Genomic DNA, 16,360 nt, shown 5'->3' with positions numbered 1-16,360 from the left:
AACTGTCTTTGGTGTATAACTTTTGGGAAACTCTCAAAATTTACTCATCATTTGACATTGTTATAGTTTCTTGAATTGTTCCGGTTAATATGTTAAACTGTCCTTGACAATAGTTGTATTATATTTCAAATGACGAACTGGATCGACTTTGTTTTGGAACGTGTGACAATACAGGGGTCCAAGTGTGTTCTCAGTTTATATGTGGATATTATTTGAAACAGATTAATTTGACAGTCCCGTGAAATGCACACAGGACAACGGACGCCAGTTTTTAAAATTCGTAGTTTATGAATTTCAAGATATAAATACAGCTAATTATACCAAACATACGGTACGGATCAAGAACTTTAAGATTGGTGAAGGCCAGCCAGATAAATTTTCAGGCATCCAGCCTGGGCCCACTTTGACATTAGACCATTTTTAAGTTTTAACTTTTACTCCGATTTTTTTTAAATAAAAAAACTCGCGACACAAGTGATAAATATTTGAGATAATGATCAAGACTATTTTTAAAAAGAAAGGCTTGTACTCATGCGAGCCTGTTCAAGAGTGGTGAACTGCATGAAAATAACGATGCGGTTCCCCATTCACGACAGTGATAATTCATCCGCAGTGCCAGTGAGTGTAAGAACTAATTATTACTCCGAAGTCCGAAGATGATGCAGTGTTAAAAGATGGAACACTGTGGGCTGTGGCCAACTGATGATCGTCGTTCCAAGTTTGTTCACTATGTCATGTAGTACCGCTACAAGTTGATTAGACTTTGTTGTAAAAGTGAGAAATCATAGATATAATTACGGACATGACTCTCATTTGTTGTCTGGCCGTTGATTCTCACTAGTCTGGTATCACTTTTATTTCATTTGTCTTCTTTCTTCCTCCTCTCTCTTACTATCTTGCATGCGCGTCTCGTTTCAAACATTTGCTGCCAAAATAAAAATCTTCAAACCACTCACCACTTGGCACGTGAAACTTGGAAACCCAGAGTACAATGCTTGACTGCTTGAGTTTTAACTTTGTATGCCCGCTCTTCCATGCCACTACAAATCATGCAGGCAGCTACAAATTCAGGATTATCAAGTCAAGGGAACCAGTATTTGAGTTCATATCAATGTTATTAAAATCCTAGCTCATCTCACCGCTTGTGACTTTCAACGGCTTCATTGTTGTCCTCATGTCCTGCATCTTGTATGGAGTTAATGGTAGCTGATAAGAGCAATCTGTACTGGTCCTCTTGTCCTTTTCAAGCTTGCTTGCTACTTGTAATCCAGAAATATATATCAAAATCCTAAGAGTCTAAAAAAAAAGTAATTGTTACTACTAATATAGCATTTTTTTTATTAATTATACCTTAACATTCAACTCAAAGGATCAATAATTTTATAGTTGTCAAAGTTCTGGCTGGCGGTCGCTCGTCAGATGTCTGATGGCATATAATTTCAAGTTTTAATGCCATATAATTGTAATTATTCCCATAACTTTTGGAAAGCTTTTCTTTTAATAAACTAACACTAATCTGCCCGCGCCGTTGCTGGAGAAATAAAATTATTAAATGATTGTCCCTAATTTCACGATGATTGATGATTTGCTTTTCCACTGCACCTGAAGTTGGGTGGGGGGGAGCCAAAGCCAGATAACATAACTTGCTAGTTGACACCGGAGGGAGGACGCTCTTGAAGTAGGAAAATGAAAAATTTTTACCGGCGGGTAGTGATGTCGGTGGGGATTTCCAGGTGAAGGGCCTCTTTCTTTCCAGCACCGCTCGAAGCCTTGAAAACGGCGACGTTCTTCCCGAAATGCCATATTTCGATCACACTTCCGCACCCTACAACGGGCCTTTCGCATCTGATCTCTTAAAACGGAGCAGAGAGTATCTGCCCACCTACCTTGGTCCTTTCTACAGCCACCCGTAAGCCTCCAAACTGTTCTTTATAGTTTTCTGTTTGATTCTTGATCAATGTTCACGTCCGTTGCATTTTGCATTCAATGTTTCTACTTTTCATGTGGTGGCAGTTGAATTTGGTTAAGGGTAAGATGCAATACTTGTTTGATAAACATGGTCGTCGATATCTGGATGCTTTTGGTGGAATTGCCACGGTTTCACGTGGGCATTACCACCCTAATGTGGTTGAAGCAGTTGTAAACCATACTAGACTCTTGCAGCATACCACTGTTGTTTATTTGAACCATGCGGTTATTGTTTTTGCAGAGGCATTGCATCTAAGTTGCCAGGAGAACTCAAGGTTTTTTCATTTTCTGGGAATTTACAACGTCATGATTGAAACAGTTCTCTGTTGCTTCATTGTCATCGATGTGTGGTTTCCAGGTCGTTTTCTTCACAAATTCTGGGACAGAAGCCAATGAACTTGCTTTGTTGATTGCCCGATTGTACACGAGCTGTCATGATATAATTTCGATCAGAAATGGCTACCATGGAAATGCGGCAGCCACAATGAATGCCACTGCACAAAATTTTCACAAGTTCAATGTTGTACAGGTGCCCTTTCCGCAGCTATATGAGAAGTTAAAACATTAACTGAAGCTACATGCTCATTGCATTCACTCATACTTGTTACTAACTTCATGCTAGTAGACTGGAATTCACCGCGTGCTTAACCCAGATCCCTACAGAGGTGTCTTTGGTTCATATGGGCTCATGTATGCAAAAGATGTTCAAGATATAATTGACTATGGAACAAGCGATCATGTAGCTGGATTATTATTGAAGCCGCTCAGGTAATGTCATCATCATTTAGCAGTAGAATATAGTAAAGGGATGATTTGTTTGTCATAATGGCATATATGATATTAAAAGAAAGATTCATGCTTGACAAGAAGTGGTTGGAGTAATAGAGGCGACTCCAAGTTACTTGCCAGCAGTTTATAGCATCGTCAGAAAAGCAAGAGGTCTCCGTATAGCTGATGAGGTCCGGTCAGGGTTTGGCGGTACGGGTAGTCACTTATGGGGTTTTGAGGCTCACGGGGTTGCGCCTGATATTGTAACTAGCGAAGGTATATAGCTTATTTAGTTCGTGACTGTTGCAAAGTTATATAACTGAGTGAAAAAGAATGAAAACAAATGAAAAACAACTCATTTGCTACAAAAAAGGGCAATGCACCATAGCTTGCACATGCTGCACCGCGGCGTGTTGCTTTCTATATCACACGTCACGACTCAGGCGTCCATGCGTCATGACATGTTGTAAGTTAATGACAATAGATTTCACTATCATTTGACAACAGAATTGAGAAACTTACGACTCGTCCTAAATCTCTGTCTGACATTTGAATAACATAATCTAGGTGTTTACGGAAAACTCTTATCATGAACTAGCTAATGGCATGGGTTTCACTTTCAAAATAAGTCATACTAGAAAGTAAGGATATTCAAAACTGATCAAAACCAAAAGGACGGACCCAAACTAACCCAAATCGAAAGAAACCGATCAAAATCGAACAACAATCAAGTCTACTTCGGTTTTTATGATATGAGAACGATTGGTTTGGTTCAAGTTCGGTTTTGAGTATAAGAAACCGAACGAAAACAAACCTAATTAAAAAATATTACTTATTTATTTATAAAATATATAACCATTTATCTACAAGAAGCATTTTGCTTTAAATTTTTTTATAATAATAGATAAATATTTTTAAAGGACTTGAATGGAAATGCATAATATTAAATAATTATAATAATGATGCTATAACCATCATTTAATTATTTAAACTTGAAAGCCTCAGTATTCAATTTATCTATAAGAAGCATTTTGTTTTGAATTTTTTATGATAAGTTTTTCATTATTTATTAAAATATAGATACATAGATAAACATTTTCAAAGGATTTGAATGGAAATGCATAATATTAAATAATTTTAATCTTAAAAACTTAACTCAATTTGTATGATTAATTATCTTTATCACATTAAAATTTTATTATATTTTATACCTCTATTTATGAAAAAAGGGAACTAAAAAGAATTAGATTCAATTTTAATGCATAGCACCATTATGAAAATGGAAAAAAGGAAAAAAATTAAACAAGTGTATTGAAGCTTGATCCAGACCTTAACCACACTAAACTAAATCGAAAATTAAACCAAACCAAACCGAGCTCCATAAAAACCGAGCAGATTCCAATTATGAGTAAACTAAATAGTTTGATTTGGTTTGATTTTTGGCCAAAATCAAACCAAACCGAACCTATGAACACCCCTATTAGAAAACTGGACACCAAAAATTGTTTTGACCACTTTTCACAAACAAAAGATGTCTAAAACCTAAAACAAGTACCAAAAGCCTTTCCTAATACCCTAACTATATCCATTGGACCTAGAACTATTAATATAACACATCATGCACACTTAATTATTAATATAACACAAAATCACTCCTTAATTCCTTTTTCACTAAAATAGAAGGAGGAGGTAATTTGCTTTGCATTGCATCAAAACCCATCATAACATGTTTAAAACATCATTTCTATGCTGGCATTAGTATTTTAGCCTTATCAAGGTATATATCTCATCATATACAATTACTTAGGGCTTAAAATATAATTCAGATAATTGCAACAATAAAATAGTACAAGTACAATAATATGCAACCTAGAATTGACAAACTATTTTATTACACAAAACAAATATAATCTAGAGGCATACAGTAAGAATGAACTAATTCCTAGCCTATTTAGCTTTCTCCCTCTCGCACCAAAGTTATAGCCTATAAAGTATTAAATAAAAGGAGTGAATCGAGCTACTCAGTAACCAAAGTAAATCCTATCTTATGCAGTTATATATTAATTGTAATCAAATGTATGCATATGAAATCAAGTTACTAAAACATGCTTAACCACATATCAAAGCTTATCATCACACCTTTAACCCATTTCCCATCTCACATACATTAGGTGTATTGTCACAAGACACCTAAACATGTGACCATAACTCGTTATTCACATGACTTATCACATTACAATCGTGTGACACATCATATATTTATATAGGTAATGATCAATCAACCTTATACCTTTCTTATTTTCTCTAACTAAAACTGTGGGCTATAACGTTGAATAAGATTCCATTTGTGTGACTGGACTACCCAAGCTCACTAATTGTGAGGTGTGACCCGGCCAAAGATCACATAACTCACTCTCAGACCACAACTTTCCCTGCTATTAAATCTTTAAGATGTCGTATACCTTAAATTATTCTCCTTGATAAATTGGTGGAGAAAGCTAGGTTTTAGTTCCTTAACAAATTATGAGACCATCCCTCAACAAACTGTGGGACAAAGCTATACCCCCGTGTACCTGAGAGCAGCCTAAATACCATATAAATTTTCCTTTACTCCTAATCCCTAGGTGAACTCTTGCCTACTGGTCATGCCATAGACGACGCTCACTTAATTTTCACAATCTCAATTATTCAATATCAAAATCAACACGCTAGGCTCATGACCGTGCGCTATCCAAGTGAGCATTAATACTTATTTTCACTTACATCATATAAAACCCATCATTTTCAATCTCATATATTCATCTTATTAATCTCATTATCAATTATTCGTCTAAATCATATTATAAAAATGTAAATAATTTGACAATCATTTTTCACATGTTTAATACACATTAAAGAAATTATATAAACACCAAATTTCACTGGATGTTACACTATTCACAAGTCATAGTTTACATGTTAAACACATAATTCACCTAATATTACAATTAACAAACAACTATTAAAATATGATCTCTTTAGTTACCTTAAACTTTTGAGAGATCAAATATTTACCCTTAATAGTATAGTTCCAAACTTGAATTCCCAAGCCAAAATAGTGTCCAAGAGCTCAATATACAATTATAAATTCTTTAACTCATCAACATTCCTAAACACACACACATCAACTCTTATCTTCCACTTTTAGATTACCCAATGACCACTTTGTATAAGTTTGGGCCTACCTATTGGATTTATTAATTATCTTTGGCATTATATAGTTTCATTGAATACCCATATTGCCATTAATATCTCAACAAATATTATAACTACAAACTTAATGTTTATCAAACATTTATGAAACTTACCATCCAACAACTACTAAAATCATCAATATTAGGTTTACATATTTTAAAAAACTCCCATTAACTTCATTTGAGTCAATAGATTCGAACCCATAACCTAAATGGATCAAAAATCATTATCCTCATTCAAACCCTAACTTAAGTCTTTGAGAAAGTAGAAGAGAAAGGGGGAAAGGGGGTTTAGAAATCTTACCTAGATGATTTAAAGCTTTAAACCTTCTTACATCCTCTCATAGATTATGCCTTAGCAGAGCAAGGACAAGTTCCTTTGTTTTTCCTTTTTTTCCATTCTATTTTTCACATCGGTTCACAACTTATTTCTGTAGAATTCATACTATGCATTGCGATGCACCTCACACGCACCTCAACATATGGTACAAAAAAGAAAATCTCTCACCTTTTGGCCCTATGCACTGCAGCACACCTCGTATGCAATGCGGCATGTGGCATAAAGGCTTTTCTACTTATTTTTCTCTAATTTTTGATTCTCAAGTGACCTAATTTTACTTTGGACCCAAATTATATTTGAAATTTCAACTAAAAATACTTATTAGCCTCCTCTAACCATATACCATGTATATCCTATTAATGATTCTTAATTACTTAATTGTTAAAGGTTAATTTTTTAGGATTTTATGGGGTCTTCTATGTTGCATGAAGTTTATGGTGAATCATATTGTTCATAGCTTATAAATGCTATGAATTTCTAAAAAATTGATTTACATATTAATGATTTGCTGCTAGCTATAAATATGGTTTAGTTTCATATGGATTGAAAAGAAAGCTTGAATGAGTATATTAATTTGATGTCTTCTTTTGTCTAAATTTCATTAGTCGCGTATAGAGAAAACACCTTTTGTTAATTATTCATTATGCTTTAACCAATGATAACCAACACACTTTGCTAGGCTTGGTCACTTTATTTCTCCCAGTGTTGAGTTTCCTTATTCATGATGGTATTAAGGAATTGGTAATTATGTACCCATTGGTGTGGTGATAACATCTCCTCAGATTGTAAAGGTGTTAACATAACATACTTACTTTAGCACATTTGGAGGAAATCTAGTCTACACTGTTGCTGGGCTGTTTTAAGAGTAATTGAGAAGGAAAAGCTTCAACAGGATGCATTTATTGTCAGGTCATATTTAAAAGGCCATCCTTCTTTGCTAATGGAAAAGCATGAAAGTAAGTTGTTGTTCTTTTTTGCTTTTTGGTTGGCTTCCTGGGATAGGGTGAGATATTTCAATATTAATGTTTGACACATTTCACTTGCTCAGTTATTGGGGATATAAGGGGTAGGGGAATGTTGTTTGGTGTTGAACTTATGAAAGATTGTCAGTTGAAAGCTCCTGTATAGTTGGAATGCTGTAGATCATGTAATAGATGAAAGGTCTATTCCAGACTCTGTCTTCGTGACATTTTTATGTTCACGAAAATGTATTTATGATTTTTGTATCTTGTTATGATGTGGAAATATTCTTCAATATCAACAAATTTTGATTACAACAATTTTTTAGATATGGGAGTGCTAATTGGGAAAGGTGGTTTTCATGGAAATGTTATAAGGATCACGCCCCTTTTTTGCTTCAAAAGAAGGTGCAGGCCGATAGTCATAATTATCATTGTTCGTCAACTTTTTTATTTCTCTTATCACAACCTATCATTTGTTTTGCTAATCCTAGTCATTTCTTTCATTTTAGATTTTCTTGTAGATGTGATGGACTACATAATGTCAGAGATGTGAAGTGTATGCGAATATCTTGAAGGAATAACATTGCTTCACCTCTAATTCTCTAATGCATAAAAGTAGTCAGAGCTTATGTCTATTTGAAATTTGAAGGATAAGTTGTTTAGGCAAGTTAGTATGTGTTTGGTTTTCAGTTTACTAAAAGTTCACTTAGTGAAAGTTCATTTGGTAAAAGTCAATTTAGTAAAAGTCAGTTATTGTAACAAATTTGTGTTTGAATATATTTTTTCAAAAGTCAGCTTGATACACTGAAAATAGTTTGGTTTGTGATAGTAAAATGTGCTTTTGAATGTACAATTACCAAAAAGGACATTAATTTATAATGATTTGTAATTTTTATTATACAAATGTAATATATTTAAAATATTTAAAAAATGTGATAAATATTTTAAATAACATAAATTTTGATCTATAATGCTAAAAATTAATTTATATTTTTTAATTTGTAATTTTAAAAAATGTTATAAAGATTTGTAATTTTTATTATACATTAATGCTAAAAATTAATATGATTAATTATTTAATTTAAAATGCAAAAACGTGATGCCTAATTATTATTGTTGAAATAATAATTATGTTTTTAATGAATTAACTATTTTTTAAATAAAAAATAAGATATTAAACTTGGGGTAGTATGGTCAAATAACGTTCTACTTTTCAAATTTACTTTTCAATTTAAATAGTTATGTTTTAGAAATTCACTTTCAATCATTGTTTGAATGTACTTTTCTGCAAAATATTTCACCAAAAAACTTTTAACTTTCTAAAAGTAAAATTTTTCTTTCTGAATGTGAAAAATAAGAAAACCAAATGGATCCTTAGTCACTTCTCTGCACAGGATGTTAGGTGCAGTTGGGCTTTCGTGATATTTGTGGAACTATTGAACTTTGTTGCTTTATTGCATCCTCTGAGGGTACTGGGGCCACTTCAAATGACTCTCTGAGTCCTCAATGAAATAGTATATGTAGGTTAGCCATTCTATTCCCATGGTGCCAATAATAATTAAAATTATCAAAAAAGATATTCTTACTAAGCTGATAAAGACAGATAATGATGGGAAGAAGATGAAAGTTCAAGTTTCATGGCATATTCCAGCACATCTTTCTTTTGCCAACTCATTTTTGGCTAAAATAGAGATTAATAAATAGTTTGACATAAGAAAAGATTGACAACAATAACAAAAGTTCCATTTGCCATACCATAGATGCTAAATAACTAAAATTCTATGATGCCGCTAAAAGATGGGGCAATTAGGTATTGAATGAATAGAAAAATTATTTAATATAAGAAACTGGGAAATGGTGTGGTAACTAAAACTACTATTCCTACTTCTTTGCAAAATCAATTTATTAAAATGTGGGAACAGATGTTAAGTAGTTGTTTTAATTTGGGGATGATGTTACATAATCCTATTTCTGTCAACGTCTTCACTCAGCCACCTTAGGGATCGCTACAGCAGCATCTCATATTCTTGAAAGCACTCTCGTAATTGAGCATTTTGGGTTTAGTTCAAGCATTCAACATGAATGAAGTAATGTGAACTGAGAGAGCTGAAGGAGGGAGGGATATGAAACTAAAACTATCACTTTAGATTGAGTAAGAGGGTTGCTCTTAGTAGTGATTACACCATAAACTCAATCAACATGTTGGATAGAGTAAGGGCTTTTATGTTTTTCTAGATTAGCATTTCCCTTCCTCTTAATTGTCCCTTATTTATGTCCCCAGTGAGTCATAGAAGCATCCTAGTAAGCTTAAATATAAAAAGTTATACACTATTAGTAATTTTCTATGGAATCACACACATAGGAGTAAGAAGTAAATTTCTACGGGCTACTTATGAAATTTGCTCTTGTAGCTCAGTAATTGATGTATGTTGACCCTTGGTTTTTATGAATAGTAATTAGGGTGTTCACAGGATAGGGACACCCCTGTCCAGTGTCCTGTCCTTAAAAAAAGTTCAGGATTGAATATTTATCTCGCGTCTTTTCCCATTAGGGATCGAGACGGGATCGAGACAAGATCAAATGTCCTACCGTCTCAAGAAATTGGACAAAATCGAAGAAAGATTTAGATAATAACATCCATTAAAATTTTAAATCATATAATTTATTAAGTTTAAAAACAAAACAATACAGGTACATAAATCACAATAATTTAAAGTCAATTAGTGAATTACATTAATTACAATTACACATTATAATTGCAATTACAAGTAATCTTTAGACTATAAAAGTAGTAACAACAGGTCAATCAAGCACAACATTAAATTATTATTCTTCTATTTTAGTTGAGATATGCTAAGCTAAATTACTCTTTCAAAAATAAAACAAGAAATACGATATAAATAAAAGTTATTAAATAAATAGATATAAGAATAAATTATATTAATATAATTAATATATTATAAAGAAAGATATCGCTCTGCTTAATCTATAGCATTGAAATTATCAATAAAAAAACTTTAGTTTTAAATAAGAATTGTGTATATTGAAATTATAATTGAAATAATTAATATAAATATAATTATATTAATAAAATTAATATCTTTAATATATATTTTTAAAATAAAAAATAATATATATAATATTCAGGACGGGATGAGACATTCCGATAATAATTTCATGTCCTGTATCAAACCCTTTTCTTATTTTATCCTGATTTTTTTTGAATCAGGACGAGACTCATCCCAATATGATCGGCATTATTTTTAAAAATTATCCTCCTAAAATAGGAATTTTTCTATTATATTTTTCTCTCTTAAGATTTAAATCTTCGACTTTGTTCAAGGGAGGTGATCTTGTAATAGGCACTAGTATATATTATTTAGTAAAATATGAAACTTTGAGAGAATGTGAGTTGTATGTTAAGTTTGAATAGGAACTTAAATTCGACAACTGTACTTAATACAAATATTGAATGTCTATATTATTTAAACAATTAAAATTTAAATTTAAATTAATGATTATAAATTTATATTTTATTACAACAGTGTTCTCTAATTCATAATTGCATCGAAGGATTCTAAACATACAAGTGCTATTCATTTATGTTTCGAAATATGAAAAATTAGATCGACCATTTTGTTAAGATTATAACTACATTCAGATTAATAGTACGAGCCCAGGGAAAAAAAAAAAAAAACGCCATTTAAAAATAAAATAAAATTTGGGACAACAACTTGCGGCAGCAAGCCAGCTATGAAATACACAAGAAATGTCTGAAAAGCTGTTCGCAGACTTCCGTGTGAGATTATTCTATTCTATTTCCAAGCGTCGATCATCTTCCCGGCGGCTTCCTCAACAACACGCGGAGGAATGTCTGCATTTCTCATTTCTCTTCAAATAAATCCACGCCCCGCGTTTGATCCCACAGCTCCGCCGTGATCCTTAATTATCCAAAAGGCTTCATTTAGTAATTTTGTTATCCTTGGGAACACAAGCTATGGAATCCGAAACCTCAGGGATCGCGTACCCCGTGGATGGTCAGATTGCAATCGATCTGTTTGTGTCCAAGAAACACCCCGGAGTCCCACGTGGCCATCTCGCCTTTCTCGATTATTCCAACAATCTAATCTTCAGGATCAATCCTCACTCTCCTAAACCATCGGCTTCCAACAACTACAAGAAAGTACTGCTTGACGCCTCCGGCGAACCCCTCCTCTCAATTTACCGCTACCATGTAAGCCTCTTACTTCTTTTTCTTGTTTCCCGAGAAGCGAAAATTCCCGGGAAACGCTGCTTTTCATGTTCGTGAGAGACAAAAAGTTGATGTCTAGGATTTAGAGAATTAGCGCAGGCCAAGTGTGAATACCTCTTAGCAATGGCATTTTGTGGGAGCTAAGTGGAATTTGATCTTCCTTGATGCATAAATTTTGTTAAAATTTGGTTTATTGGTTGTGCACGTAATTATTTCTAGAATTAGCTCAGCCAATAATGAACCTTGGTTAACAATGACGTTCTGTATGGTCTTTTGTTAGAGTAAATTAAATGAAATTTGGTTTTCCTAAATGCATGGTTTTGTTGAAAAAATGTTTGGGTTTAAGAAATTTGAAGTAAAAGGAACCTCTCTTGTGAGACTTCTATTTCTATGATCGATATTTGAATCAATCTGTTTTGGTAGACCGGGTCTTGGAAATGCTACAAAGGGGAAAGTAACAATGACGAGGATTTGGTGTTTAGAGTTCAGAGGTCCTTGAAAAAGCTCAATAGAGTTGAGCTGGAGGTGTTTTTGACTGGTGAGATATTAGAAGACACAACCTGTGATTTGAAAGTTAGAGGCTCCCCTTTCCAGAGATCATGTAGCATCTATAATGGCAATTCCTTGTTGGCACAGGTAGAACCTTATCCCTTCACTCACTGCCATTGCAATAGAAGCTTTCTGCCACAGTTCTCTTAAATATTACTGCTTTGTGTTCTTATTATGTGCGTGCTATTTCTTTGACTATCTGACTTCAGCAGAAGATTCAATTAGCTTTCTTACCCCTCTCTCTGTGTGTTTTATTTTCAGTTGAACTTGGTCCACTTTTGTATAAGTCATCATTCTAGATGCAAGCCTAATACAGCTAATATGTGCATGTTTGGTTTTATGTTGGAAATCATCAAAACCATGCTTCCACTAAAACCATGGTTTTGATGGTTTCCAATGTGAAATCAAAAGCATGGTTTTGATGGTTTCCAATGTAAAACCAAATACACTCATAGTTGGACAAGGAAAAAATTCTTAAGTAGATATACTGCACTTACATTACGCTAATGACTAATGTACATGGGATCTGCTTAAGAATATCGGATGAGTAAAACTCATGATATGCTTGATTAGTATTTGATCTCACCTCGTTGAATCATGTTGAAAAAAATGACAAAGCTAACTGAAATTTACGGAAGCTGTTAATGGCTGCTGTCACAACGTTAGCTGAACATATTGTGCTTAGTCATGTTTTGTTATATTTGGAACTAACCACCACTGTCAAAAGTATGGGCAAACCTTGTTTCAAGGAGTTAAATTAGGAAAATTTGTTAGTGACTTGTGGAAGCTGAAATGCTATTTGTAAACTTTAATTCTACCTTCAATGAATGAGTAGTATGTCTTTTCTCCTCTCATTTCATGCTCTGGTTGCTCCATAATCGGCTTCTCGCATAACAAAATTGCCCTGCTCTTTTTCATTCCAATCGATCCTCCTTATTCGTCTGTCCTTTCATTTTGGAATTTGACCTTTAATTGTTTCGCTCTGAGCTTTTAGCTCTATTTCCTTGTCCTTTTCCTAGGGTTTTTAATTTCTCTTCCTTCATTTCTGATTTAAACTCATTGGTCTTTCATTTCTCTTTTGCATATACCATCACAATCGTCATTATTAACGTAAATAATAACAATGTAGCCCAAGAAACTTTTATTTGGCTGGAGAGTTCAGAGCTGCATTTAGCATGGTTATGGACCGGACCGGCCGGTTCAACCGGAACCGGTCAGGTAGCCAGTCCAGAAATGACACATAACCGGGGAGAGAGGGAACTGCCCTCAAACCGGATGAACCGGCCCTGAACCGTAGGGGGTTCTATAGTTTTTTTTTTCCCTCCTCCCCAAATTTGCAAAACGACGTGGTATTGCAATTTTTTTTAAACGCTGGTTTGAGCAAGGTACGTAAAACCGGACCGGTCATTAAACCGGTCATGGCACTGGGTCACGGGTTAGTGGTTCAATCAGGGTTGAACCGGGGGTTGAACCGGTGGCAAACCGGTCATGATTAAAATAATACAATTTAAATAAAAAGACATTAATCATAAAAACATTCAACCAAATCCAACCACTCAAAAGTCTAACAATAATAAAATACTATATTTTTGGACTTAGCATGCTCTATCTCTAATTTTTTATTTTTTGACTTCAATTTTACTTTTTTTTGTTATTTTTTTCCGAACTCAGAGCTCTGAAAAATTAAAAATGAAAAAAAAAATCAAAAACGACGTCGTTTTGGGGTAAAAGTCTGAAAAAATATTAACCCGGTTAACCCAGTCAACCCACCGGGTTATCCGGGTTATACCGGGTTGACCGGGTTACACCGGTTCACTCCCTCACCGGGTTAAGTGCAAACCCAGACCGGACAGGGGACCGGTTCACCGGTTTCCGGGTTGACCCGGCCGGTCCGGTCCGGTTTTCAATACCATGGGTTTGAGACAGTCATAAACAGCAAATGGATCCTCGTTCAGTCATGCCTTCCTGAAGGTTAAATTCCTAATTTCCTAAACCTAAAGCTCTCAATCTCTCATCTTGCTCGTGTTGAGGCAGAACCCGAAAAGGGCATTTTTCCTCTAATCCTCTCCTCTCTTCCTCAATCTCAATCTCTCATCTTGCTCGCGTTGAGGCTGCAGAACTCGAACGACATCTTCTCCTCTCTTCCTCGATCTCGATCTCTCATCTTGCTCGAGCCTCAGGTGTCAGTGAATGATCTCGCTGTCACAGTCTTCCCAAGCTCCTACGGCTTGTTCTTGGCTGCTCGTTCTGTCCAAGACTGCTCGCGTCACAGGTCTCAGTGCGGTTAACCATCTTCCTGCTATGACTTCGCTTTTGAGTGTTTGACTCCTACTGGATTATTACGTTACGGCAAATTGAATGTTGAATCCTTAATGTTGAATTATGGTGGGACCGGATTATTACTTTATAGGAATAATTTTTCTTTATTTTATTACTTTTCATATAATTTTTAATATCTAATATTTAAAATATATTAATTTAATTACAAGCGGTTCGACCCCAGTCCGATCTTTTGAACCGTGAACCGGTATCTCGACCAGTTCAATGCTTGATCTGATTTTAATAACATTGGCATTTAGTATACTTGGCACCGCTATTCTCCTGTATCTGTAACCCCACGCAAGTAACTGTTTAAAACATTATGCTTTCCATCAGCATTATGCATGGGACGAGACATGGATTTAATTTTTTATGTGTCTACGTATATCATGTTTATTAAAAACATCACATGGGAGTGCTTTTCCTGAACCTAGCAACGCATTCTTGATTCTGTGGTTAAAACTCTTCTACCCATTATAAGTTAACTGGAGAGCAGGATTATATGTTCTTTCTATCCAAGTCTTTTCTTCCTAGTGTCATTTATGCAGAAGAATTATTATTACAATGTATATAATTGGAGAGAGTTGGTAGTGCACTTCACTTAAAACAATTTTATCATAGCATGCAACTGGATCATGGATGAGAGAAAGGACTTTTGAAACTCAACAGACTTGCGTAGAAAGTGCATCAAGTCGCAATATTTTAAGGACTGATTCTTTTTTAATTTTTTCATTAATGCAGACTAGCCTGATGTACAAGCTCGACCAAATATTCGTCAGCAGGAAAAAATTTCGGCTGACAATTTTTCCTGGATCCTTTGATCATGCTCTGCTTGCGGCTCTGGTTGTAATATTTTTGAATGGAAGGAAATAATTTTTCTTGAAGATGGCATGTAAATTATATATTATTTTTCACTGTTAAGAATTTTAGATGTTTATCTTCGGCTGCGAGGACAAAGTTCTAATGCATGTTCTGCCCCTTCTCTGTATTGCGGTGAGTTGAAGGCTTACTTAACAGAAGGTTAGTGGTTAATAGATAGATTTAGTTATTCCATAATAATCAATCACAGTCGATGTAATAAATATCAATTTAAATGATAAAAATACTAATATTGATATGAATAATATAAAGTATTCAACTATAGCAAATTATGCCGTTATTTTATTAACTTTTTTTAATCAAACCTTAATTTAAGAAGGTGAAATGCTGTTTTCCCCGAAAATTATTATGGTTTAATAACATTATTGTGTGAGAGAAAAAATGTTTTGAATTTACTTCTTTAACATTATTAACATGAAATCATTGAAAAAATGAATTGTTGTATAAGTTTTAAGAATATTTTTGGAAGAATAATAATAAAATATTAAAAAAATAAATTAATGACAGTTAAATTTTTAATAAAAATTTTTATAAAATAAATTATAAATATCACTTCATACAGTTATAAGAAGAAATTCAATTTGCAAACTAATTGTTAAATTTAGAATTTAAATATTATATTTACAATTACAAATTTTAAATTTATAATTATTTAAATCAATATTTATAATTAATTTTTTTAAAAAAATTATTAGGAATTTAACTATTTTTAATTTCTTCTTTTGACTTAATTGTCATTCTTCCAATATTTTTGCATTTTAATTTAATAACACGAACTGTTTCTCCTTGTACTTCCGTGTCATTTTTCATTGTTTTATGAGGAAACACAATTTTCAGCCAACATTATGTGAGTGGAATGGAAAATAAAAAAGTGTCATAAGTATGCATGTAAATAATCTCTACTTTTTTAGTAAATAATATTATAAGAATTTAATTGTATAGACGGTATAAGTCTGACTTGAACATAATTGAAAAGGTACAAATGTAATATCTAAATCTAATAATATATCTATCGTGTAAGATTTTTTACCCGACAAAAAAATAAAACTATCTATCATATAAAATGCATTTGCTTGTGAATATTATCATA

At 33.5% G+C, this 16,360-nt stretch overlaps 1 protein-coding gene and 1 pseudogene across 1 annotated transcript; both read left to right on the top strand.

The window, feature by feature from the left end:
• The first annotated feature begins 573 nt into the window (after nt 1-573).
• Nucleotides 574-7,824, top strand: LOC129318332 (alanine--glyoxylate aminotransferase 2 homolog 3, mitochondrial-like; annotated as a pseudogene).
• Nucleotides 7,825-11,039: 3,215 nt separating this feature from the next.
• Nucleotides 11,040-15,379, top strand: LOC129318763 (protein LURP-one-related 7). The gene is made up of 3 exons (XM_054963697.1): nt 11,040-11,505; nt 11,947-12,159; nt 15,133-15,379. The coding sequence occupies exons 1-3, from the start codon at nt 11,269-11,271 to the stop codon at nt 15,262-15,264; spliced, it is 582 nt and encodes a 193-aa protein (XP_054819672.1). The 5' UTR covers nt 11,040-11,268; the 3' UTR covers nt 15,265-15,379.
• Nucleotides 15,380-16,360: the final 981 nt, after the last annotated feature.

This window comes from Prosopis cineraria, unplaced genomic scaffold (genome assembly GCF_029017545.1).
Source record: "Prosopis cineraria cultivar Desert tree isolate PC_DT_omini unplaced genomic scaffold, ASM2901754v1 PC8, whole genome shotgun sequence".
NCBI lineage: Eukaryota > Viridiplantae > Streptophyta > Magnoliopsida > Fabales > Fabaceae > Prosopis > Prosopis cineraria.
Note: the sequence above shows the minus strand (reverse complement) of the source record. Positions and strands in the feature narration are given on the sequence as shown.

Bases quoted from the DNA above. Each gene is read 5' to 3' on its own strand.
- LOC129318763 (XM_054963697.1), top strand. From the start codon at position 11,269: ATGGAATCCGAAACCTCAGGGATCGCGTACCCCGTGGATGGTCAGATT. The intron at 11,506-11,946 runs GTAAGCCTCTTA...CTGTTTTGGTAG, and splicing joins TCTCAATTTACCGCTACCAT to ACCGGGTCTTGGAAATGCTA. The intron at 12,160-15,132 runs GTAGAACCTTAT...TCATTAATGCAG, and splicing joins GCAATTCCTTGTTGGCACAG to ACTAGCCTGATGTACAAGCT.